Here is a 27037-nt window from a genome sequence, read left to right as displayed (position 1 = left end):
TTATAATATAAATGCTAATGTGTCCCGTACATCTTTAAAGGAACGCCTGCTCGCCTTATACATTGTGCCAAAGCGATAATTTTTAAACTTAAAGGGATAGATCACCACAAAATTAAAATTCTTTAATCGTGTACTCACCTTCATGCCATCCCAGATGTGTGACTTTCTTCTGCTGAACACAAATGAAGATTTTTAGAAGAATTTCTCAGCTCAGTTGGTCCGTACAATGCAAGTGAAATGTGACCAAAACTTTAAAGCTCCGAAAAGCACATAAAGGCAGCATAAAAGTAATCCATAAGATTCCAGTGGTTAAATCCATATCTTCCGGTAGGTGTGGCTGAGAAACAGATCAATATTTAACTCATTAAATACCTAAAGAATGTGGAAGTGGAGATTTATAAAAAATAAGACTTAAATATTGATCTGTTTTTCAGCCACACCTATCATATCACTTCAGAAGACATGGACTAAACCACTGTAGTTTTATGGATTACTTTTATGCTGCCTTAATGTGCTTTTTGGAGCTTCAAAGTTTCGATCTCCATTCATTTGTATTGTGAGGACCTACAGAGCTGAAATATTCTTCTACAAATCTTTGCTTCTGTTCTGCAGAAGAAAATAAGTCATACACATCTGGGATATCATGAGGGTGAGTAAATGATAAGAGAATTTTATTTTTTGGGTGAACTATTCCTTTAAGCTTGGTACGGTTTTACAAGAAAAAAATTGTCCAATTGGAAAAATTTGGAAAAGCCCATGCTTATACACAAGACTTCATGGAACAGCTTTGATATGCCTGATTTCAATATGCAATGACACAGATGTAAACCACAAACATCCAAAATGTGCTACTAAAATTATGGCAATAAAATAACAAGGAGCATTCTGATTACGCTCGAACCATCAACCATCTGTGGTGAAATTAAAAAGTAATTATATTTAGGAGCAACTATGTGCTGAATTTGTGTTTATTATGTTTTATTTGTTTATGAAATTCGAATTGCTTTTGTCTTTTTTATCTTTATCAACATACTTTGACACTCTGATGTAATAAGTGATGTGCTGTATGTAGTCATTAAATTTGAGACCCTGTCCTCAACAAAATCCAATCACAAGTGGTCACAGGAAATGCATTTGAATCTATTTTTACCAGATGTAAACAGCAATCTGTCTCAGTGTACCGCTTGTGATCAGATCTCCAGAAACAGATGTTAATATAAGGTGTAAATTGCCCTTCAAAGGCAAAAAGCAGTAACTACACCAACAGTGAATCTGTAAAAAAAAAAAATGGCTTCAGAGTGTTTTGATTGTCCATCCAAATGTGGATTATAAAAGAGTCTCACTGTGTTTTCTCTGAATCTGAGCATAGTTGAGTGAAACCCATCTGTCCATCAGGAAATATCATAGTCTAAGAGACTCTATTTCGGTCACAACTCGTATTGTGTAGTTACAGCATTTAGGATTTGCAGGGCAGTAAAAAGGGCCCAGAATAATCATTCTGTAACATTTGCACACGTTTCTCTGCAGGTGTGTGGGACTCCTGAGTACATTGCCCCAGAGGTAATCTTGAGGCAAGGCTATGGGAAGCCAGTGGACTGGTGGGCAATGGGCATCATCCTATATGAGTTTCTGGTGGGCTGTGTACCATTCTTTGGAGACACTCCAGAAGAGCTGTTCGGCCAGGTCATCAGTGGTCAGTAACATTCTGAAATCTGTCCTGTAACAAAGACATGCTTCATTCAGGCAAAAGCTTTAGCACATGCAGATAGTGTTGCATAGTCTCAACTGTGTTTCTCATTAATTGACATCAGTATCTCATAGGATCAGCAATAGGAACCTGCAGGCATGAGGCTCCACCTGTCATTCTGCATGCCAATGGAATTACGTGTGACTTCGATGCTTTTTGTATTAGAAGAATGAAACAGAAGTATTGTAAATTTAGCAAGCATTATAATTACTGTTGCTCATACTCAGGGATAGGGATTTGAACAAACCCATAACCTTAAAGTGATAGTTCACCCAAAAATTTAAATTCTCTCATCATGTACTCACACTCATGCCATCACAGATGTGTTTGACTTTTTTTCTTCAGTAGAATAAATAGATTTTTAGAAGAATGTTTCAGCTCTGTACAGTGCAAGTGAATGGTGGCCAAAACTTCAAAGCTCCAAAAAGCACAAAGTCAGCATAAAAGTAATCCATATGACTCCGGTGGTTAAATCCATGTCTTTAGAAAAGATATGATAGGTGTGGGTGAAAAACAGATCAATATTTAAGTGCTTTTTTACTATAAATCTCTACCTTTGACCAGCCTCGACAAGTATCTGGTGATATGCATAAAGAATGCAAACCGCCAAAAACTAAAGAAGAAGAATGTGAAAGTGAAAGTGGAGATTTATAGGATAAAATAACAGAAGAAAGTAAGTCACACATCTGGGATGGCATGAGGGTGAGTAAATGATGAGAGAATTTTTGGGTGAACTATACCTTTAAGTATTGTACTTCGGTATGTAACTCATCCCACACTGTTCATGCTATGGACATGAATGATACCTCAAATCATGTGGTATCTTTTCCCTATCATAGACTTGTATTGAAGGAGAGACTAGAGTCTTTACTTGGACCCAGAGAATCCTAGAGACTTGACTTGGGCCAGTAAGCGACCACCTAGCAATGCCCAGGCAACCACCCACAACACCCTAGCACCACAGCAGCAAGTTTTGCACAGGCAAACATCATTCATAACAACACTCATTCATTCATTTAGAAAATCTTATATTGTAGGTATAACAAAAATTTATGTTGCCTTGTTTACTGGACACAAACTGAGAATGTATTCTCAAAATAGTTTTTAATGTTTTTAGAAATTGAACACAATGCCAAAAAATGCTAGGAAGGTAGAAAAGTATTGTTGCAGTATTTCTCTACAGATTTATTTATTAATATTATTATTTATTATTATTATTAAGCCCAGTTTCAAAGGCAAAATTTAATGGTAAAAAATATTTTCACCAAATATATTTAAGGATTATATTGTTACAATTTTGTGACATTCCAATTTGGACTATGAAAGTTTTATTTTTATTTTGTTTATATATTTATTTATTATAGTTATTATTATATTAGTTATTTTTCTTTGTTTTTTTAATTCTCATTCTAGAGATCATTTGATTGAATATACATTTGTATAAGCCCCCTGGAACAAGGTGACTCATTAATATATTATTTTTCTTTTACACTAGCATTTAAATGACCTCAAAGCTAATAGGTATAGACTACAAGACAAAAAAAAACTCAAATTTATATTTCATGTGGTTTGAGCCACATGCCTTTCACACAAACCCCATGGTGAAGAGAACACCAAATGTTTTCTGTGGCCGTGAGTTACGTTCTCCATCATGGGGTTATCATGAATGCGAGTCTTAATTAATGTGCCTGACAAAGGCACAGCTAGCTGCCATTGCCCTGGGCTTAGATACATATTCATGCTCCTTAATGTGATTCAAGTGTGAGGCACATGTTGCTGTAGAAACAGTCACAAAACAAACAAAGCACAGCTCCTCATTTATTTCAACCGCTGGCCTTTCAGCCAAAGTCCCTATCCACTTTTTATTCTGATCTGAGCTCAGTTTTGTTGTTTCTAAACAATCGTTTTAATTATGATTTTGTCGAGGGCCTGGTCTTTGATTAGTGTCAATAACTGAACAACCTCCATCGGGAAACCATGCACGTTCCTAGAATGGATGCTAGAGGAATGGGATATTACGATGTTTTATGCATGTGTCTGTTTATGTATAGGAGGCATTTTGAGGCATTTTAATAATCACATGTTTGATACATATGCAAAGACATCCTGCATATTGATTAGGCTAGTGCTCCATGAGTGATCACTGTTACAATGGCGGCCCAACAAAACCATAGAAGAGCTTTCATGTTGAGTCAAATCCCCTTTTAAGCGGAAAAACTGGAGATTGACCGATATTGTTTTTACTACCAATAATACCAGTTTCTGTTTTGTTTAAATGTCCAATAACCGAGATAAAGATTTTATTTATTTTTTTATTTTTTGCTTTTTGGCAAAATTAATAAAATCATTAGACTACAATATTAAAAACATAATACTCATTATTCTTAATATTGTTGTTATTATTATGAATGCCTTTCTATTTTTGCAAAGTTATTTTGTATATGACTACCATTTAAACAGTCAAAAAACAAATGTTCCTTCTTTGTTTTGAGCAATGTCAGTTATTTCATCACATTAAAAAATAAAAAAAAATTCTGTCATCGCTTACCCATATGTTGTTCCGAATCCGTAGGACATGATTACTTTCGTGGAACACGAGGAGCAATTTTAAAGTGTGTTGTCTTTTTTTCTATACTTTGTCTGTCCCTTACATTCGGCCCAACATCTCATTTTGTGTTCCATGGAAAACAAAGAAAGTCATAGTGGTTTGGTACAGCATTGAGGGTGCAAAACTATTATTTTCTCTGGCTGCTGTTCACTGCAGTCTCTACAAGTATACCTGGATGCATTGTGCTGAACGTCCAGGTCCTTTAGACTCTATCACGCACACGCTGGGTCTCACCGGGCAGTTCCGCTTTTGACACTGGTCCAGCTAAAAGAACAACAACAACAACAACAACAACAACAAACGAATACTGCATTAACTGTGTTCATTTTTTTTAATTCGTTAAACAAAAACTAACAGTTGCAGAAATTAACGTGTTAAATTTCCCAGCCCTAAAAAAAGTAATTTATGCAAACTTTACATAAGTTAGTTACTGTACCTGTAAACACTGTTGGTTCCTATTGAACACAGTGTGGTGTAAAGGTGTAATAGGGTGCCTTTCTTTAAAGACCGAACAATTGGTGCAATTTTTAAAGAACCAGTTAAAGGCATAGTTCACCCAAAAACAAAAATTCTCTCATTTACTTACCCTCATGCTCCAAAAAGCACATAAAGGCATCATAAAGGTAATCCAGATGACTCCAGTGTTTTAATCCATATTTTCAGAAGTGATATGATAGGTGTGTGTGAGAAACATTTGCTTGAAATCCTTCTCCCTGCCCAGTAGGGGGCAATATGTGAATGTGAATCACCAAAAACACAAGAAGAAGAATGTAAACGTGATCTGTTTCTCACCCACACCCATCATATCGCTTCTATCATAAGATATAGATTTAACCACTGGAGTCGTATGGATTCATTTCATAATGACTTATGTTTTATGATTTTTGGAGCTTCAAAATTTTGTCACCCATTCACTTGCATTGTATGGACCAAAAGAGCTGAGAAATTGTTTTAAAAATCTTCATTTGAGTTCAGCAGATGAAAAAGTCATACACATCTGGGATGGCATAAGGGTGTGTAAATGATGAGAGAATATTCATTTTTGGGTGAACTATCCCTTTAAGTAGAAAAGTGTGAATATCTGTACAAAATATCAGTCAAGCTGATAATTGGTCTCTTTCTGTGAAAACCACAGTAATGATGTTTGGGAAAGTGTTGTTTGTGTGTTGTTTCATTAAGCTGATGGGGATGAAACTGTTTTCTTCCTCTTCTCTCAGATGAAATAAACTGGCCAGAGGGTGAAGATGCTCCTCCAGCTGATTCTCAGGAGCTCATCACACTGCTGCTCAGGCAGAACCCACTGGAGCGCCTCGGCACGGGTGAGAGTCCACAATTAACACACTGGGCTTCAGCGTGGGGGGGTGGGGATTATTGTAAAATCAATAATCTGACACTCACTGTTTTCGTTAATTTTAACAAATCAAAAAAAAAAAGACAAATGGTAATTGACGTTTATCTAAGTAAAAAATGTGCAACCAGAAGTTTAGCTGGGAAACCAAAAGGCTTTGTCATAAATTCAGAACTTCATGTGGTAACATTCCTGGCATTTAAGGTGAAGTATGTAATTTTTTTCTGTATTAAGATACTTTCACCTATCCCACATAATAGTCACATTCGGTTGAGTGTACACACTGCGATGCTATCAAAATATTGCTATAATGCTTCTCCCATACTGTATAGTATTAACTTGGTACTTTTGCCATTCCTTTACTGCACCCTTCACCGTTTTCACCATGCTAGTGTTTTTTTATCATAGCTAACTGATGGCAACACTTTTGTTCTAACCAAGTGCGACATGACAAGTTATTAGCCAAATACTGCATGAAGCAACAAAAACACAGCCGTTAAGAGCATACAGTGTTTGATGTTTAGATTAGCCAAAGCAATGTGGAGCTTGCTTTTGAGCCAATGAGATTTCAATGTGGGTGGGGCAATGCAAAAAAGAAAACCAGAAACCAAGCAGCTGCCAAAATGTCTTTTCGCTTTCTGGTGTTCCGCTTAGTAAGGATGCGGAGCAACGCTGAATCTAGGGCTGAAATGTGATTGGCTGTGTGTATTTCAGCAGGAGGAGCGTATGAGGTCAAGCACCATCCGTTCTTCAACAGTCTGGACTGGAACAGCCTGCTAAGGCAGAAGGCAGAGTTCATCCCTCAGCTGGAGTCTGAGGACGACACCAGCTACTTTGACAGTGAGTGACAGTGTGCGGAGTCATCGCTCCTTTACAGTGCTTGTAGAGCAGAGCTCAAAGCCACCGCACATCTCTGATTTCTAAGGGAGGGTCAGATGTTCCCAGGCTGACACTGATTAGTCACATCAGTACAGGACAGTTGGGAGATGATTTGAAGCTTTGTCATTTGTTTGGAACAATATAAACTATTTTATCTGTCATTGTGCCATATCATGTATCATTACTTAAAGGTTTTGGACACATCATTGTCCACAATGTGTTATGAAATGCAAAAAAACGAGATATTTAACAGAAAGTCCTAGCTGATCTTTTACATACAATGGAATAGGATGGCGACCAGTGGCTCAAGCTCCAAAAAGGATAAAAGAGAACTTAAAGTACTCCATACAACTTGTACGCCATATTTCTATAAGCCTTCTGAAGCCACACAATAGCTTTGTATGTGGAACAGACTAAAATTGAAGTCGTTTCACTTAAGCACATTCAAACCTGGCACATCACGATACACATGAAGACTAATTAAGTTTGTTTGCAGTTTCTACTACTCCTCCTCCTCCTGTAGTTTGTAGTGTGTTGCTCTTCTGACTGTATACAAAGTCTCTCATGTAACATGAACAAACCAGGAGAGCTCAAACATGACAGAGAATATTAACACACACACTCGTACTGTGACATTACCGTTACCTTCTATTTGCAGCAGAGTCGTTTACATCTCAATAATCACATTTTGGGTGAAATGTACTTGGTTATTTTGAAAAATGCAGTCTTGAAATGCATGAAAGCACCTTGACATTATAGCACAATGGGACACTTTTTTACCCTTTCACTTGCAGCGCGATCTGATAGGTACCATCATTTAGAAACTGAGGAGGAGGATGAAACCAATGATGAAGATTTCAATGTGGAACTGCGCCAGTTTTCCTCATCCTCACACCGATTCTCCAAAGTGAGTTTCCTCTCTCTTGATTTTTTACACACCTGTCAGTCGTCCTAAAATTTTCAAAAAATCCTAATCAAGTAATCACTAATGACTGGAAAAAACATTCAAATTCATTGCTCAAGAGATGTTAGAAGCCTGAAGGAGATTCAAGTCAACTATAAGTAGAGTTTATTCTGCAGGTTAAACTAAAGTCTGAAACACCAGTGCCATCATCAGTAGGTTTCAGCAACTACCATTCATTCAGTGAAAATATGTGGTGAAACCTGTTTTGTTTTAGATTGTGATTCTCAAATGATATAACTTTGTCACAGATGTGGGGCTCTATTTTCGTGACCGTGCTAGGCACAGCGCCAAGTGGGCGTGGGTGGGATTGTTTGCGCTATCTATGGGTGTATGCATGCAAACTGTAGTTGTATTGTATGTTAATGGTTAGTGGTGCAAAGCACAATTTGCTATTTTCCTGAGAAATAGGTCATTGTGCGATGTTTGAGAAGCACGTCTATTGTCGGCGCAAAGTCTAAACTCAGTTCCTGCATTTGCAGCTTGGAGATTCTACCAGCAGATGATATTAAAGAGCTATCGATCACTTTTAACACTAGCCATGATTTGTGTGTCAGTAGATTAATATAATTAATAATAATAATAATAATATTAAGAATAAGTTTTCTAATTTTGTATAGCACCTTTCCAAAGCTTTAGGATGCTGTATAGAAATTAAACATTATACAGAGAAACATATAAAAAATATATATTGTAGAGCAATAAACAATATGGGAGAGCAGCAAAGTATGTCTCAAGCATCCTGAAACACCGTCAAGTCTGTAGGTGAGACAGGTCGATAGAGAACACATATATTGTGGTCTGGAAGCAGGTGGAAACAAACATCCTCTGAGTCTGTAGTATTTCACCGCTAAACATCATAGCACTGGAATGATGGCACACAAAATAGGAGAGAGTTAAAAGCATGGAAGTAGTTATTGCACAAAAGAATGTAAGACACAAATGGGCGGTATTTCTATTATTCTATGCATTAAATCCAGTGCATCGACACTACCAACTTCTTGTTGAATGTGCTGTCTTCATTTATATCGACGTTGCTTGACATGGAATTGACTGCATAATAGGACACAGACAGTGCAATAACCAGAGAAAAACCTCAGAATTAAATTGCACTTGATTTCACCAACCCACTTGCGCCTATATTTAGCGCATGATTGCAGGAAATATCAAAACTTCACAGCCATGCCCACTGAATTTGCATGTATGATGTGTTATGCTGCGCTTAAGGCATAGCACTTTTAAAACTCTCATAAATTAGGTAAGTCTTTCTACAGCAAGGCGTAAGCTTGGGTATTGTCAATCACCTCACTATACATATCACGGTACATATGTTACTGCTCAATATATCGCAATTTCACAATATCATAATTTGATTGTGATTTAAACAGTCAAAAGCATCTGAAGATGTATGAAACGGTGTGAATTGTGAAAAGCTAAATAAGAAAAATAGCACAGATGAAATGCAAGAACGGGTCCAGTGAGAACAGGACTCAATTGCAAAATGGATTGCTGTCTACTGTAGGCTTGTTCAATGATATGGAAATAAAACAAATAATATATTGACTTCCTGCCACTTTTTGTATTGTCTAATAAACCCTTTAATCATCTGCCACAATAATGCAATTTCCATCTGAATTACAGTATTATAGCGAATATTGTTATGCGATTAATTGTAATTAATTTGATTAATTAATCGGCAAGTCATGTAATTAATTTGCTAAAAATGTTCATTGATTGACAGCCCTAGATATATTGCTATATGATTGTAGAATTGTCTTTTATATTTTTTTTATTTGAAATTAAATGAATCTTGAAGCAAGACCATTCTTCTAGTGGTTTTATTCTGTGGCATGCATGCATTTGTATTTATTCAAAGAATAGTTTAGTGATGTATATACAGTGGTGTGAAAAAGTGTTTGCCCCCTTCCTGATTTCTTATTTTTTTGCATGTTTGTCACACTTAAATGTTTCAGATCATCAAACAAGTTTAAATATTAGTCAAAGATAACACAAGTAAACACAAAATGCAGTTTTTAAATGAAGGTTGTTATTATTAAGGGAAAACAAAATCCAAACCTACATGGCCTTGTGTGAAAAAGTGTTTGCCCCACCTGTTAAAACATAACTTAACTGTGGTTTATCACACCTGAGTTCAATTTCTCTAGCCACACCCAGGCCTGATTACTGCCACACCTGTTCTCAATCAAGAAATCACTTAAATAGGACCTGCCTGACAAAGTGAAGTAGACCAAAAGATCGTCAAAAGCTAGACATCATGCCGAGATCCAAAGAAATTCAGGAACAAATGAGAAAGAAAGTAATTGAGAAAAGGTTATAAAGCCATTTCTAAAGCTTTGGGACTCCAGAGAACCACAGTGAGAGCCATTATCCACAAATGGCGAAAACATGGAACAGTGGTGAACCTTCCCAGGAGTAGGCCGGCAGACCAAAATTACACCAAGAGCGCAGCGACGACTCATCCAAGAGGTCACAAAAGACCCCACAACAACATCCAAAGAACTGCAGGCCTCACTTGCCTCAGTTAAGGTCAGTGTTCATGACTCCACCATAAGAAAGAGACTGGGCAAAAATGGCCTGCATGGCAGAGTTCCAAGACGAAAACCACTGCTGAGCAAAAAGAACATTAAGGCTCGTCTCATTTTTGCCAGAAAACATCTTGATGATCCCCAAGGCTTTTGGGAAAATACTCTGTGGACTGACGAGCCAAAAGTTGAACTTTTTGGAAGGTGTGTGTCCCAATACATCTGGCGTAAAAGTAACACCGCATTTCAGAAAAAGAACATCATACCAACAGTAAAATATGGTGGTGGTAGTGTGATAGTCTGGGGCTGTTTTGCTGCTTCAGGACCTGGAAGACTTGCTGTGATAAATGGAACCATGAATTCTGCTGTCTACCAAAAATCCTGAAGGAGAATGTCCGGCCATCTGTTCGTGACCTCAAGCTGAAGCGAACTTGGGTTCTGCAGCAGGACAATGATCCAAAACACACCAGCAAGTCCACCTCTGAATGGCTGAAGAAAAACAAAATGAAGACTTTGGAGTGGCCTAGTCAAAGTCCTGACCTGAATCCTATTGAGATGCTGTGGCATGACCTTAAATAGGCAGTTCATGCTCGAAAACCCTCCAATGTGGCTGAATTACAACAATTCTGCAAAGATGAGTGGGCCAAAATTCCTCCACAGCGCAGTAAAAGACTCATTGCAAGTTATCGCAAATGCTTCATTGCAGTTGTTGCTGCTAAGGGTGGCCCAACCAGTTATTAGGTTTAGGGGGCAATCACTTTTTCACACAGGGCCATGTAGGTTTGGATTTTGTTTTCCCTTAACAATAACAACCTTCATTTAAAAACTGCATTTTGTGTTTACTTGTGTTATCTTTGACTAATATTTAAACTTGTTTGATGATCTGAAACATTTAAGTGTGACAAACATGCAAAAAAATAAGAAATCAGGAAGGGGGCAAACACTTTTTCACACCACTGTATGCTGTTTGTGAATGTGTGTGTCTGTGTGGTGTGCAGGTATACAGTAGTCTGGATTTGTCTCGAGGACATCTGGAGGAGAAAGGAGAACAGACAGAGAAGAAGACCGACAGTCCACTCACCGTTGACTCACTGAGCTGGACTCCAGACTTCACTGAGATGTACGTCACTCGAACAACCTCTCACCTTCTTCATAAACATATGAACATTGGTCTTAAAACCAATGTCTACCATTAGGTACAAGCTAAATGTACAAACTTTCTGGATACAAATTAAACCTGGTTATAGACTAAATGCTGGTATTAAAAATACTATATTGATCTAGGACTAATAAATGGCCAGACCATTTTTAAAAAAAATAAACTGTTCATGTTGACACTGACATTTAACGTATACAATTTGGCTGGAAAATCCAGTTAAAAAACAGCTTCTGCTGGTTATACATGTTCCAAGCTGGTCATTTATAGTCAATAGCTGGTCCAAGCTGGTCTAGTTGGTTGAGGACCAGCAACAAACCAGCTACAATGTTCCAGAAACCAGCTTAGCCCCCTTAAGCTGGTTTAACCTGTTTTCTTGTTTCTCTTTTCCAGCCCCTCTCTCTCTCATTCATCTGACACAGAGAGCACCAGCGTGAGCAGATGTTCTGGTCTCCTCCCTAAGTTTGCCATCTCTGCAGAAGTGGAGGACGGCGAGGGCTCCATGGATCTGGAAGATCCCCGTAAAGTGACTTTCAGTATTGGAGAACTGCCTCAGGATGAGCCGGATCCCACCACACCTGGTAGCACCATCAGCAACTGTACCCTTTCAGGTACAGGATATGCCAGTGTACATACAGTAAACGAGTCGTGTCACAGAATTTCGCATTCAGAATGAATGACCCTGGGAAATAAGAAATAATTTACTCGGTTGAATTACTGAAAATCGAATAATTACCTTAAGTAGTAATGCACTACACGTACAGTTTGTACAAGCGGTACAAACTTGGCTGTGCATTTAATTTTCAGTTACTTATACCACAGTTACCACGTGTATGTGTTAATCTAAAGATGTTTTTCAGGTGTTTTTCACAGATTAAGTTCATTAATTTGAAAAGTGATATCAGATTAGCTGAAATATTTCAAACAAGCATGTAATGTCTCAATTAATAAATGGTCTTATTGTGTTTATTTGAGGAAAGCGCGATTTATTCCAATTAACTCCAATTCCAAATAAACGTTTCTTTTCAAATAAGGGAAATTTTAGCGATGCGTTTCTGTGTCGTATTCCCGTTATTGCATTTATGCGAGCACTCCAAATGAACTGTCTCACCGACCCTCACACCCTCCTGATGAGTGCATAAAGATAACTGATTCTGAAGCACTCTGATGCTCGCACCATCTGTGGAGGTTCACGCCAGACTCCTACCAAAATATAAGCAATGATTTTGATAGGGAAAGCAAAGCGTTCCAGTTTCACTTGAAATTCACGTTCGCATAATGGCAAATGTTCTTGGTCATTGCTAGGTTCATACTCGCAGTGTTAATGACACACAGTGACAAAGTGGACAAGATGCCCACTTACTCTATTTCTGTGGTGATGGTAGAATGAAGAAACATATTTTCAAATACACACAAAATCTCAAAGGTCTACCTTCAAGTTCGAATCCAGGGCGTGCTGAGTGACTCCAGTCAAGCTTTCTAAGCAACCAATTGGCCCGGTTGTTAGGGTGGGTAGAGTCACATTGGGTTCACATGGTGGTCGCTATAATGTGGTTCTCGCTCTCGGTCGAGCACGTGGTGAGTTGTGCGTGAAGCCTCCACACGCGCTAGGTCTCCTCGGTAAAGCGCTCAATAAGCTATGTGATAAAATGCACGGATTGACGGTCTCATACGCGGAGGCAACTGAGATTCGTCCTCCACCACCCGGATTGAGGCGAGTCACTATGCCACCACCAGGACTTAGAGCACACTGGTAATTGGGCATGCCAAATTGGGGAGAAAAGGAGAGAAAATCCCCCCCAAAAAAAGGTTTACCTTCAAGTGAAATAAGGGCTTGTGGGTTTAATCTGAGAGCCTTAAAATAACATGTTAAAGTAAAGAATTTAGGACAGAAATATTTTACGATTGCATAAAAATATTATATTATAGAATTATTAATATAATATCTACTCAGGTTGGTTGGGTTCCAAAAACAACAGCCTAAATGTAAAATCTCAAAATCTTAATTATTGGTTTGACAGTCGTCAGACAAATTTCAGTATCGTGACAGCCCTATATTCAAAGGATGGAGGGATTCATTTTTAAACATTACGGTCATTCGAATTTTGTGAAAATCTTCAGAGCTTATAGCAGAATTCTGTGGGAACAAATTCTGTGCTGTACATTCTGTACATTTAAAATGAACACATTATATTTTATACCATATTAAACATTCACTGTAAACTGGATGGGAAAGTTTTTGTCCATTCTGATGCTTTTTAAGGCATTTTATTACTCAGTCATTATCATTTATTTTTGTGCCTCTTTCTTTTATCATTCTTTGAGTAGGCAGTTTCTCAGAGCACCTGGATCAGGTGCCGTCACAAGGAGAGGGAGTGGAGAGTCTGGAAAGTTCCTGTAAGGTGTCATCTGATACAGGCTCCTTCCTGAGCGCTCCCAGACTAGAGGCCACAGAAAAGCAGTGTGCAATCAGCAAAGTGCCAAAATCGGTGTCTACCAGTGCTTTGTCTCTCATGATCCCTGGAGGTCTGTGTATGTGTGCTGTTTATGTAAATGTGTTTGACAAAAAGTGTGGGTATGTCAATACATTTTATGACCTGTTTTTTTTTTTTTTTAGATAAGATTCATGTTAAGAGCTGTTGTTTTAATTTTGCCCATTTTAAAACTATACATTTTTAAATGATTAAGTTCAGTAATTTGTTTAATTTTATTTAATTATTAAAATAATCATTAGTCACACTGCAGAAAGAAAAGAACTGGAAATAGGTGAAAAAAATCCATATACTTTCACATGAATTTTAACCTAAAATCTTGATGTTAAAAAAAATATTAATTTCAGGTCATGTTTTATTTGTTGACCACCTACAGTATGTGTTGCCATTTATGTTAATATGCAGTAAAATATACAAATCCAACCTTGTACGTTTACATACAAGTCATGTATTGTGCCTTCTTTCTTGCTCCTTCAGATGTGTTTGGTGTGTCTCCATTAGCAAGTCCGATTTCTCCATACTCACTGTCATCAGACCCCTCCTCCCGAGACTCCTCCCCCAGCCGAGACTCCTCCCTCTCTTGTGTCAGCTGTCGTCAGCCAATCATCATCCACAGCTCAGGGAAGAAGTTTGGCTTCACTTTGCGAGCAATCCGGGTCTACGCCTGTGACAGTGATGTTTATACTGTTTATCACATGGTTTGGGTAAGAGCTCCCCAATTCACTCAAGAAAGATTTTTAACATTGCGTCTTAACCAGTAACAGCAAGAGATAAATATCTTCTATGTTAATCTTAGGGCATGTTGTTAGATGATATGTTAATATGTTTTGAACTGTTTCTATTTGTTTATTTTTCAGTTGGATCTAAATGTTTTGGTCTGTTTTGTTACAGAATGTAGAGGATGGTGGGCCAGCGCATAAGGCTGGTCTTAAAGCTGGAGACCTCATCACTCATGTGAACGGAGAAACGGTTCATGGGCTGCTTCACACTGAGGTGGTGGAACTACTGCTGAAGGTGCAGAAATTATCCACAAGATTATAACCACAACACTCTTTTCACTGCTTTTTGATCTTTTCATTCTGTGTTAAGCAAATCTGTAGACAGTGACACTTGCATGGTATATTGCAGAGTGGAAGTAAAGTTGCAATATCCACAACCCCTTTTGAAAACACTTCAATCAAAACTGGTCCAGCTAGAAGAAATAGCTACAGAAGCAAAATGGTTAGAAGAACCAAAAAGCCTAAGAAGGAGAAGACACAAGAAAGGTAAGAAAACAGGAATATCGCTAATACAACAATTAAATTTACATATCCACAAAAACATGGTTAAACTAAAAACAAAATGTGGAAAACAGTATTTCATGCAATGTGGTCTGGTTGTATAATGTACATATCAGTCAATGTAGCAGGTCATCTAGGAATTTTGTGCATAAAGAACAAGTGCATACAATGCAAAGTATACATACTGTATATTGCAAAAATATGCCATTCAGGATATTCCAATATTTTGTGCATGTTGTTTTTATTCAAATGTAAGTGTGGACCATCAGTCCTGTGTCATTTTTCCCTCTCCAGGCGACGATCAGTATTCAAACGCTTTGCCATGCAGCCTTCTCCGCTCTTACACACCAGCCGCAGTTTCTCATCACTGAACCGCTCGCTGTCCTCTGGAGAGAGTCTGCCTGGATCTCCCACACACAGCCTTTCACCACGCTCGCCGACAGCTGCCTTTCGCTCGGCACCTGATTTCAACCAGTCAGGTTAGTGTCTAACTTTTAAAATTTAACATTTCTTGTGCACATAATGAGTGTTGTACTTGTTTTATTTATTTTTTTAGCTGTGCTATTTTAAATACTGTTTGACCTCTTCGTACTGTGTATGAAAGTAGTTTCAATAAAGGATGTTAGGAAGTTAGCATTGTATTCTGCTTCTTACAGGTGGCACTTCATCACAGAGTAGTTCCCCCAGTTCCAGTGCTCCTAATTCACCTGCGGGCTCTGGCCACATCCGACCAAGCACTCTGCATGGCCTGGGGCCTAAACTCCCCGGACGGCTCCGTCAGGGCCGACGCAAATCAGCAGGGAGCATTCCCCTCTCTCCACTGGCTCGCACACCCTCTCCGACCCCTCAGCCTCAGCCCACCTCCCCTCAACGCCCTCCATCTCCCTTACTGGCTCATACAGTGGGGAGCTCCAAAACTTCTCAGGCCTTCTCAGCCAAAATGCACTCACCTCCCACCATAGTCCGGCATATGGTGCGACCTAAGAGCGCCGAACCTCCTCGGTCACCACTCCTTAAGAGAGTCCAATCAGAGGAGAAGCTCTCTCCCTCTTATGCTGGAGACAAAAAGCATTTATGTACCAGAAAGCACAGTTTGGAGGTCACCCAAGAGGAGGCTCAGGTAGAAGCTTCATCTAGAGGGGAGCACACCTCACTATGCATAGAGGAGAGCACTTCCTGTGAACCACCCACTATTACTCGGGTGAGGCCTGCTGAACAGGGTTGCTTAAAGCGGCCTGTAACCCGCAAGGTTGGCCGACAGGAATCAGTAGAGGAGCTCGACAAGGAAAAGCTAAAGGCCAAAGTCGTGGTGAAAAGGCAAGACTGGGCTGAGAGACGAGAGTCTTTGCAAAAACAAGACACCATGCAAGATGTAGAAGGTTCTGCATGTCCACAGCTTTCTGAAGATAAGGAATGGGGCATCCTGACATAGACCCATTGTTAGAACCCAAGGTTCAGAATCTGGATCCTTGGAGAAATCTACTAATGCTGCTTTGAAGGACGTGCTCTACAAAAAACTAAACCCAAGAATTTGTGAAAGCATATCTGAGTCTCTCAGCAGCGGGGACTGTGCATCACTTCTTAGTGAGAATGTTAGGTCACCTTCATGTCACTCAGAGAGACAGATGTCCAGGCCAATAAAAGAAGGTAATAAACCAGACCGGTTAGATTTCAAAGCCCCCAACATGGAGTTTGCGAGGAAGAGACAGTCCTTTGATGAGAGAGAGGACTCGTTGTGTCGAATTTCCCCTGGTGTTCATGAAAGCATTCACTTCAACACCACCAGGTCCAAAAGTCTTCAGCTGGATTCTGCTTTGGCTTTAGAACATGTGAAAGGGGGAATGTGCAACATTCACAGCACTTCTGGAATTGGTGCAGATTCTTTAGCCACTAAGCTATTCAGTGGGAGAGGGGAGAGTGCCGTTGAAAAGCTTCATATGATCTCTTCTGAAGGTCCCATCAGGAAGACCTCCTCTGAGTACAAATTGGAGGGAAGACTTGTGTCCTCTTTAAAACCACTAGAGGGCACGCTAGACATCGGTCTACTTTCTGGGCCTCGAGTGTCCAAGACTGACACATGTCTCTCTAAAATGGCAGACAGCCATTGTGACAGTGGAATATTTGCAGGAGATCCATTTGAGAAACTGCTATTTCAGCAAAAAACCACAGAGAAACTGAGAGCTCCACAGGCAGGGACAGCAGGGACTTTTAACCATAAGGACAATGTGAATTTAAGTAGTAAAAACATTACAAAAGAAGAGTCCATATCCAATAAGGACTGTATAGTTGCTCCTGCTTGCAGTGAAGCTGTACATGATAGAAATACATTTAATGATGGAATGAGGTTGCAAATTACAACCTCTAAAGTGGAGTCCAACCACGAAAGTGTGAAATCGGAGAGTAGGCTAAAGACAGCTCAGGAGCTCAGGGCTGCACGGCACAGTGCTCATTTTGCATGTGGAAAAACACCCTCCATTAGGGAGGTCAGCAATGAAGATCAGGAAGACGATATAGAAAACCCTGAGGAGATGCCTTCAAACCAAACTGACACTCAGAAGATACAATCAGTCCCTATCAAAACCCATGAACCTGAAAAGTACGTGGTTTCATCATCTGTTATTCCTCAGCTAAACTCTTTCCAGCAAACCCCAGAAGCAAAATCTAGTGGTAATAATAGTGGGCTAGTTGAGGCACCATCCAGTTCACCAAAACCAGTGTTGTCTGTAGAGAAGTGTAGCTTACAAAGCATGAATAAAGACAAACCATCCAATACAAACAACACTGTTGCAGGGCAGACCCATCTATCAAGACAGGTTACAGGCAATGCACTTGGGACACCAAGCCCAACTTTGGCTGCACCCCAGGATCCATTCGATAGAAAGAATAGAGTAGGTAACTCCAAAGACTCTCTTGAATTAAGTTCAGGCAATCTTCAAGATTTGAATGGATACAAACCAGCCAGCACTGTAAAAAGTTTAGACAAAAGCATTGAGAATACATTCAGAGACATAACACGTGGCACACCAATCTCAATTGCTGGCCCAGAGCAGGCTAACATACAGGCATATGTCAATGAAAAATCCCCCATCCCACACAATGTATCCATAGCTCCTTCAGTCCCAACATCTGTGTCAGTTGTATCTGTCTCAACATCTGCAGAAGCACTGGAGAGTCCTGTTATTAAATGCCCATTGTCTCTAAAACCTACCCTTCAAAGGAAAGCAACTCCATCCTCCATTGCTGCCCCACTGAAGGCAATGTCTGCCACTGATTCACAGTCCCAATCCTGTGAAGGCACTATCCTACAACTTTCTGCATTTGCCGAAGTGAAAACAACCACCATTCAAGCTACACAGTCTGAACAAACATGTGCCAAAAGCTCTGTTGGCTTGGCAAATGGACAGACAGTTCAAATCCCCAAACAAATCACAGACAGAACACAAAATTCCAGTGTATCAGGTGGTAGCAAAGAATCAAGTGTGCAAGCCCCTCAGTCTCAACAGTTTTTCAACAAAAACAAGGTTCAAGTAAATTCAGAGGAGGCAAGTAGACAATCCAATTTGACGGTGAAGAATTTTAAAACCATGCCAACATCTGGAGAAAAAATGGCAGGCTCAAGAGATAAAATGTCACTTCTAAAGGGCTTAAAATGCAGTGTGACTGAAATAAATGCTTGTGCCCCCAATACTTCCGTCAAAACTGAAGTCTCAAAGAGTTGTGAAAAGCAAGAAGCCCTTATCAAAAGTCAAGTAAATGTTAGTACTACATTGAAGCAGGACTCTGGTGCAAGCCCACCAAAGACTACAAGTTGTGACACTACAACAAGAGACACTGTGCAATCTGCAGTTGAAACAGAGGATAAGCAAAAATTCAAGAGCACTCTTAACGTAGACAACCAGAAGGCCATTAAGCAAGTTATAGACATTTCCATGACAGAGACAGGTCCAGCCAAGACTACGATAAAACAGACACAATCGCCTGGATTTGCAATATTGAAACAAATTCCATTGAGTTCCAAAAACAAGCCCAGAGTAGACTCTCCGCTTGTTACGCAATCTATTAGGAAGGCAGTTGAAGATAAGGGAAAGCAAGAGAACAAAGTACAGCCCGTTGGCAAAGAAAGCATAGTAAAACCAAAGGAGCCGAGAGAGTCAGTTTCATCTACACCTAAAGCCCAGCCCCAGAAAGACACCTGCATTGTTTCTCAAGGTGTGCCAGTGTTGCCTGTACCAGCCGTTAAAATCCATGTTTCTAGCAGCTCTCCTCCAGGTAAGGGCCGTGGTGGCACAGTTGAAATACTTGGGCTTTCTTCTAAGGAGCAAATGAAGCTCAGAATTGATGTTCCAAGGTCAGACTCTCTCAAGGGCTCCAGCACTAGTGATGCCATAGGGACTACTGCTTCTATTACATCCAGTCCTGAGTCTAAACTAGTCTCCAATGAGTCAAAGGTGACTGATAAACCGATTTCATCCAGTCGAAAAGAGCTAGTAGAAAAGAAGGAGCCCTCTCAAGAGTCATTGTCAGCACCCAAAACTACCCGTAAAGACTCATCAAGAGGCATAACGTTGGCAAAGGACAGTACTACTTCTGAAAAAGATTCAGTCCGTTCTAAACAAACAAAGTGTCCGCCACACGGTTCTGCTTGTAAAAAGTGAGAAGTTAGTGTAGTTGCCAAGGTTAATGAATTTTAAAAGGATCATGAGTATATGTAATATCATGAAGCCTTCCTAGTTGAGGACCGGTGAAGCTGTTACTTTGGGTTTTCTCAAGACACCATAGAGATTAATTTTTTTTTTTTTTTTTTTTTTTTTTCTTCCTGTTGTGATCTGTTAAGCTCCGTTAATATAACATGTCAAAAAAATGTATGCTGAAGATAGATTTGTTTTGCTGCTGACTTGTGGTCACTTTTTAGATCTCGCAAAAGCGCCAAAATTAGTCATGGTATTTTTTTGTTGCTGTGTGATGTAACAAGTGCTGTGTGCAATAATTTTTGAGAGAGGAGTGGAGATGCCTTTTTGAAGGCTTAAATAAACTGTGCCAATTCTAGTTGAGTGGAGTTTGGTACCAAACGAATAGCACCTCAGATGTAGTGCAGAGGTGGAAGTAGACTGTGGAACAAAAGCTTTATGCTCATTCAAACTAAAGTTAAGTATTAAACTGGTTTTTGAAGTATTTAAAACCATTAGGAAAATATATGTAGCAACGGTGCTATTAATGTGACTTTGACTCTGCAAGCAGAACAGATCGCTAAAATTGTATTTCTTTATTATTTTTCGTCTGACTTTGTTTTTCATTGTTTTGTTTGTTTTTTTCCTTATCTGCAAAGTTTTGTTTTGGGCTGTGGTGCACAGAGGGAAAGCACTTTGTCCTGTGCTTCTCACCTAGAACTATTTTATATTGGAATCATCTTATGGTTCTGGAATCATAGTGGAAGGGGCCTTAGAGGTTTTCTGGGGAAATATTACTTGCTGTTCTTAGCAGGTTTTTGGCGAAATTCACATTCCTTTCACATACATTTCTAAAGATTAATTTTTATGCAATATATTGTAAATACAGCAGCGTTAATTGTACAGAGGGGTCGGTTGAAATTGAGTGTTGTATGTTTTATATGTATATATTTTGCTATGTCGTATGTTTGTATAATGTACTCAATGTTATAGTCTCCTAGTGATGTCATCTGCTCAGAGTCTAAACTAGAAAAATAATCATAGTCTCACTCTAAAATTAAGTGTACTTGAAGTTTCACTGAGGTATATTGGGGTTAACCACGTGGATTTTCAGAAATGCATTTTAAGTGATGCTGCAGAGTTGCTCTCCAAATGTTCTCGTTACCATTGTACTTGACGCCGCTAACATTGAAATCAAGAATTGACGTAAAACAGGGACAAGATTTCACACACTGTGTAAAAGGCAAGTTTCAGAAACTAAATTATTACCCCATGAGGTTTGCTAGTGTGTAGATTATATTTACAGTCTGTTATATTTACAAGCTTTTAGGGCTAACATTTGCCATTTGGCACACAAGAACATGTGTACTTCCCTTGGTTTAGTTAAAAGGGCTTATACAGGGATAATTAAATGTGCTTTAGTGTTGCTTGGTGGTAAGTTGGTAAGTGTCAGGAGTTTCACTACATGTTCTTTCTTTATGTCCAGTCAGTTGCTGACCTTTTCATATGCAAAGTACAACACTAAATATGGATTGTGAAATATTTTGAACTATTTTTGCTATTGATTTCACATCTCTAGTCATGCTATAGAATTGCTGAGCACATTTCTTGCACACATTTCTTTCATATTCTTTCAAAGCGTTTCAAACTCTATTAAAGCAATGCCTTTTCTTCCTGTAAGTTTAAAAGCCTATTTGTGATTAGTTACGCTTGATCTTAAGACAGTTGCATAGCAACAGAAAAGAGGAAATTGTGAATTTTGTCTTTTGATACTTGGTCTTACCTTTAAACCTAAAATAGCTCTACAGGTATGTGTGCATCACGTACCAACTTAAAGCAAAGTAACCGTATATCTAAGTCCATTTCAGTACCCTTACACTATATTGCTAAACACATAGGGTATATTACAGTATGATATTAAAGTACTTACAATATTAAGTATGTTTTATGTAAGCAAAGAGCATTTATTATGAGCTGGACACACAAACATGCTTAAGTATCTAAATAACCGAATGCACCATGTGAAGAAAAGCTAATAAAATGGATTGTAGAGATTTTAAACTGGATAAGCAGACTGAAGTTTCTGTTACTCATAGACTTTACAAATGTAGTTTAGTCTGGAAAGATACAATGCACTTTAAGATTGAAAACAATGTGTATTGGGGTTTTGGGGAATAGATTCTAAGCATAATATTAACTTAATGATAAAAAATTGAATGTTTTATAGAGCACATGCATTGTTTATGAGCTATTATCAATAGTATTGTAATGAATTAACCCCAAACATTTTTGTTAGAAAATATTTTTTTCCCCCTTGCCTTTTCTGACAATTGATGTTTAAATCCTTAAAGAAGCACATTAAATGTTTGTTTACAACTACTTCATGGATGTATATTTTGTATATTGTGTTATTTGCCAAATGAATGTGCTATGTCACAGGAAATTATGCTGTGATCAATGTGCGTGTTTCTCTTACCATACACTTGCTGTCGAAGACTGTCACTGGGTAGCCTAATTGTTTGTTGTCTTTCCAGTTCAGTATGTTCCTGCTTGTTTCCTGGAGTTTTCTTTCTTCTCTCTACATGTGAAAACAGTGTTTATGTAGATGACTCTGCTTATCATTGTCTTTTAGGATCTGTACAATAAGAGATGTGGTTTTGAGTTTTGTATATCACCCACGGAAAGCTCTATGGATGTCATAGATGTTGTAAACTATACAAATATTTATACTTCTAAAGTTGTATTATATTGAAATAAAAAGGCATGTCAAAATTACCATTTCTGTTGTGTTTATTATCTATTTGTGTTTTTTAATTACAAAGTTCAGACTAAATAATCAAGGAAGCAGAGTTAATAAGTCACTGCAAAGGCATGTTAGTTCTATCTTTTTTTATTAAAATGTCCACACTGAAGGCTTAGGTTTATGGCTTTTAAGAGGCCAATGTTTAATTGGTAACACTTTACAATAAGGTTCCATTTGTTAATTGGAACTGCATTAGGTATTATGAGCTAACAATAAGAAATACATTGTTACAGTATGCATAAATCGTAGTTAATAAATCTTGGTATGTTAATATATAAAATACATTTGTTCTTTGCTAGTTCTCCCAAAAATGCTTGTTTAACTTTCTTTCTTTTGTGAACACAAACACAGATATTTTCAAGGATAAATTGTGTTTATATCCATACAATGCAAGTCAAAGGGGTCCAAAACTTTCAAGATCCAAAAAGGACATAAAGGCAACATAAAGTTAATCTATACAACCCAAGAGGTTTAATCCATGTCCTTTGAAGTGATATGTCTGGTTTTGGGTGTGAAACAGACCAAAATATAATGAACTATTTTAACATTTTTAGCTTCATGTTTAAAAAATGTATTAGTATATGATGAAATTAACATTAGCATAAGATTAATAAGTGATGTAAAAGTATTATAACGTTTTAACCTTATTGTAAAGTGTGACAATTTGTTTGAAATGTGCTCACCCCCACCCCCTAAGACAAGTATTAGGGTTAGGTTAACCCTAACCTAACCTGAATTTCGAAAACCAGACATTAAGCCAGCACTAATGTTAAATGGTTGTGTAGAGAGACAAAAACAAAAACCTGAATATTAAAATTGTGTGTATCTTGCATATTTTCTCCTAATTCTCCTGACGAGGCAGAAAACACCAGATGCAATTACAATTGCAGCTAGAGTTATGGAAAATGCAAGTATACCAACAGGAAATTCACATTGCAAGTGGACGTCTATAATCCTTGTTCTTGTGCCGTTACAAACTGTCTCCATTAGGTGTCTCACTTTGACTTTATTGTCCTTAACCCAGTTGATAAACTGAAAGTTGCTACAGTTGCATGCCAGAGGATTATAACTCGGATCAACACTACCACCATTTCCCAAATCCATAATATTTCCAACATCCACCGTCACAATGGCATTACTAGCAAAGTTAAGTTGGAGAAACTTCAAGGAGTAGAATGCTGTGGTGCTGAGTTTGGTCAGCTGGTTTTCACTGAAATCTACATGCTTGAGTTGTGTGAGCTCTTTAAACAAGTTCTCCTCAAAGGCAGTAATTCTGCATGCAGATAGAATGAGAGTTTCCAGAACAGGGACGGGTTTGAAGAGCTCTGTTTGAGTAAGAACCCCTCCTTGAATGGGGTTCCCCTTCAAATTGAGGAGTTGCAAGTTCTTCAAGCCTTTGAAAAGGTGCACGTTTGTGAGATTCGTGTTAGACCAGGATATATTTAGAGTTCTAAGATTCTGTAGACTACTGAAAGGTGAGCTGTCGTTCAGAATGTAGCTTGAACGACTAAAGTCCAAGTGCTCCAGTTGTGGCACCACACTGAAAGGCTGTGGATTCCAGCGCATGGGTGAGCCATAGCTGAGATTGAGGACTTTAAGGTGACCAAGTCCAAACAGCTGGTCATTACAACAAGGTCCTGTGGGGTTCACTTGACTAATGCTGAGATCCAGCTCCTCTAGACTTCCAAGACTCTCTAAGCATCTACTGCTGAAATCGAGCTTCTTCATATTCCCACTCATGGACAAGTGTGTAAGCTTGGGAAAGCTTCTGGAATTGATGTGGCAGACATCCAGAAAGCTGTTCTCATCTAGCACCAGATGGGATAATGTGGACAGGCCGGTCAAGATGGAGGGCAGTAAACCCAGGTGAGTTCTGGTAAGGTCTAGCTTCTGAAGGCCTTCAAGGCAATGAAATGTGGAATTGTTCAGGTCCGAGAAATGCACAATCTGGAAATTCAGATCAGTCACGGAGATGCTGCAGAAATATTGTAGCGCAGAAGAAGGTATGTGCACCGCTGGATCGGTTTCGTACAGTCCTAGGTTCAGTCTATTGGTTTTAATGCCTTCAAGGCCTTTCAGTAGGACAGAAATGTCCATCTTTCCCAGGCAGCCACTGAAATCCAGACTCCCTAAAGTCAGCGACTGAAAAGCACCTGGTTCTACATAGACAATATCATTTCCTTTGAAGCTTATATTCATCCCGACGACATAATGAAGTGGTTTCAAATCATCTGCAGTTATTAGCTGAATAGAATTCATGTCCAGCTCTAGCCTCCTCAACTTTTGCCAATGGAAACTGCTTAGTCCATCTAATGAGCGAATGTCACTTCCTCCAAGGTCCAAAACCTCCAAATAGACAAGATTATCTGATGGGATGTCTGAAAGGCTTTTTATCTTCGACTGAGCTAGACTGAGATATTTCAAGGCCTGTGGTCCAACAAAAGCTCTGTCTGCAATGAACACAAGTGGGTTTCCAATTAGGATGAGGACTTCCAGGTGTGGCTGATTTTCAAAAATGTCTTCATACATGAAATTGATGCTGCATCTGTGTGTATAGGGACTGAGTGTGAAATATTAGGATTACACTTTACGTAACAGCACAATTATATATCAAAATACTACAGTTAAATTCAGTCAAATTAGCATTTTTCTCACCTTGTCAGCTCTAGAAAATTTAGGCTCCGGAGCCTTTGAAAAGTAAAGTTGTACAGAGAAGGCAGGTAGTTGAAGCTGAATTTCAGAATTTTGACAGAATTTGGTACCTCATCTGGAATGATCTGAAGGTCTAAATCACTGCAATCATAACCATCATCTATCTGAAAGAAAAACATAAACACCTTTACTATACCTACTGTATAGTCAGTGCTGGATAGATTACATCTGGAATGTAATCTGGTACAAATGTTACAAATTTTAAATTATTAGATAACACATTTTAGGTAATCTAATCTGAATACTTTTTAATCACTCATTGTATATTCTTGTGAAAATCTACTCATTAATTTTAAATGTTTTAAGTAACCCTCCTTTCATTAAATATTAGTAAATGTAAAATCAAAAAGAAACTTGCTATGTGTCTGTGCTGAGTAAAACAAAGGTGCTTAGAGAGTCATAAAAACCCAACACTATGTTGTTACCCAAGACAGAAGATAATGAAAACATACACATTACATTCATTTTATTTTTCTGTTTATATTATATGCTACACATATAAGCCAAACCTCCTTGGTCTTAAACACATCTGTGTTCAAGAAGTCTGATGCTGTCTGTGCTGTCTAAATTAAGTTAATTTAATTAACTAAATAAAATGTATTTTGCATACTTTTGAAAATTATGAATTGTTCCAAAATAATTTAATGTAATCATTGTGAGAGCAAATATTTACTCCCTTAATAATCAGTAAATTACGCACTTGTTATTGCCGTTGTAATCAAGAATGTAGTCATGTAACCCATAAACAGTAACTGTAATCCAATTGCGCTCACTATTAAATGTGATCCAATTACAAGTACTTTTATTTATGTAATCTGATCGTGTAATCCAAATTAAATGTAATCCATTACTACCCCGCACTGCTTATCATCATAGTTATGTGAATTCAACATATTTTGTCAGAACATTATTTTGAATACTATGCAATAGAAACCATTATAAGTTTACCTGAAGGCATCGTTCCCTAGACCACGGTGTTGCTTCATTATAGGCTAAAAAGAGTGAAATTACAGTGAAACATAACCTGAAGAAAACAGACTGGCTCTCCATAGTGCACTAGGCAAAAGGGAACAGTGTCATATCTTTATTCATATATACCTGGTAAAATAGAGGAACTTCATATAACAGTACAGTATTCAGACATAGCTTCCCCTTTTCTCCATACAACTGATTGTTTGTTATGGTTAGAGGACAAGAGTGCAACTGTGCTCACGTACAGAAAGCAAATAAAGGCTTTTTTCAGTCATGTGTAGAAAGTTCACCTCTTCTGGTATGGTTTTAAAGATCAAAACATTCCAAAAACATAATATGAACCTCACCAGGTTCCTTACCATCAATGTAACTTTGACAATAAATAAATAAATAAAACTTAGATTCCAGATCTTGCATTATTTTATTAATAAAGTAAGCATTGTGTGCTGAAGTCAGGTTACCTCATAAGTCTGTAACGTGTTCTTCATTTTATAATTGTCCCCAGAAGTTTGCAGCGCTTTACCAGGAGTGGTGAACCTGCAGCAAACCTTTGGCAACAATGGGCAGTTGATCCTTCAACCTGTTTCTGACCAATCCTATTTTAGCAACTGTTGCCCCGCCACCATTTCTCTGACAAGCACTTGCTTATTTACAACCAGAGTCTATGTGAGTAATGTGTGTTTGAGTAGTTCTAAGTGGAATTTTATAGAAAAAAAAATATATATATATATATATTTTTTTTTTTTTTTTACTGGGTCACCTTTAATAGTGAAATGAGGTACCAAGAGAGGATAACGCAGTGTTTTTTCTTTTTTGAAAATCTTTAAATAAATCTCGAGAAGAGCATGCTATGAATTAATGTGTGTCAG

General features: G+C 38.4%; 1 protein-coding gene and 1 pseudogene across 2 annotated transcripts; one reads left to right on the top strand and one right to left on the bottom strand.

Annotated features, from left to right (window-relative positions):
• Positions 1 to 22456, top strand: part of LOC127433763 (microtubule-associated serine/threonine-protein kinase 4-like) — a 203580-nt pseudogene extending 181124 nt beyond the window's left edge.
• A 50-nt stretch (positions 22457 to 22506) lies between these two features.
• Positions 22507 to 26248, bottom strand: cd180 (CD180 molecule). 2 transcript variants are annotated; one of them, XM_051686238.1, is made up of 3 exons: positions 26145 to 26248; positions 25140 to 25300; positions 22507 to 25044 (listed from the first exon to the last, which is right to left on the bottom strand). In XM_051686238.1, exons 1-3 carry the CDS (start codon positions 26244 to 26246, stop codon positions 23295 to 23297), a joined length of 2013 nt encoding a protein of 670 aa, XP_051542198.1. In that variant the 5' UTR covers positions 26247 to 26248; the 3' UTR covers positions 22507 to 23294. The 2 variants fall into 2 exon arrangements, with proteins under 2 accessions (XP_051542198.1, XP_051542207.1); XM_051686247.1 differs by having other exon boundaries at positions 22507 to 25029.
• Positions 26249 to 27037: the final 789 nt, after the last annotated feature.

This window comes from Myxocyprinus asiaticus, chromosome 4 (assembly GCF_019703515.2).
Source record: "Myxocyprinus asiaticus isolate MX2 ecotype Aquarium Trade chromosome 4, UBuf_Myxa_2, whole genome shotgun sequence".
In the NCBI taxonomy this organism is placed as follows: domain Eukaryota; kingdom Metazoa; phylum Chordata; class Actinopteri; order Cypriniformes; family Catostomidae; genus Myxocyprinus; species Myxocyprinus asiaticus.
This window is presented reverse-complemented; position numbering and strand designations above follow the sequence as displayed.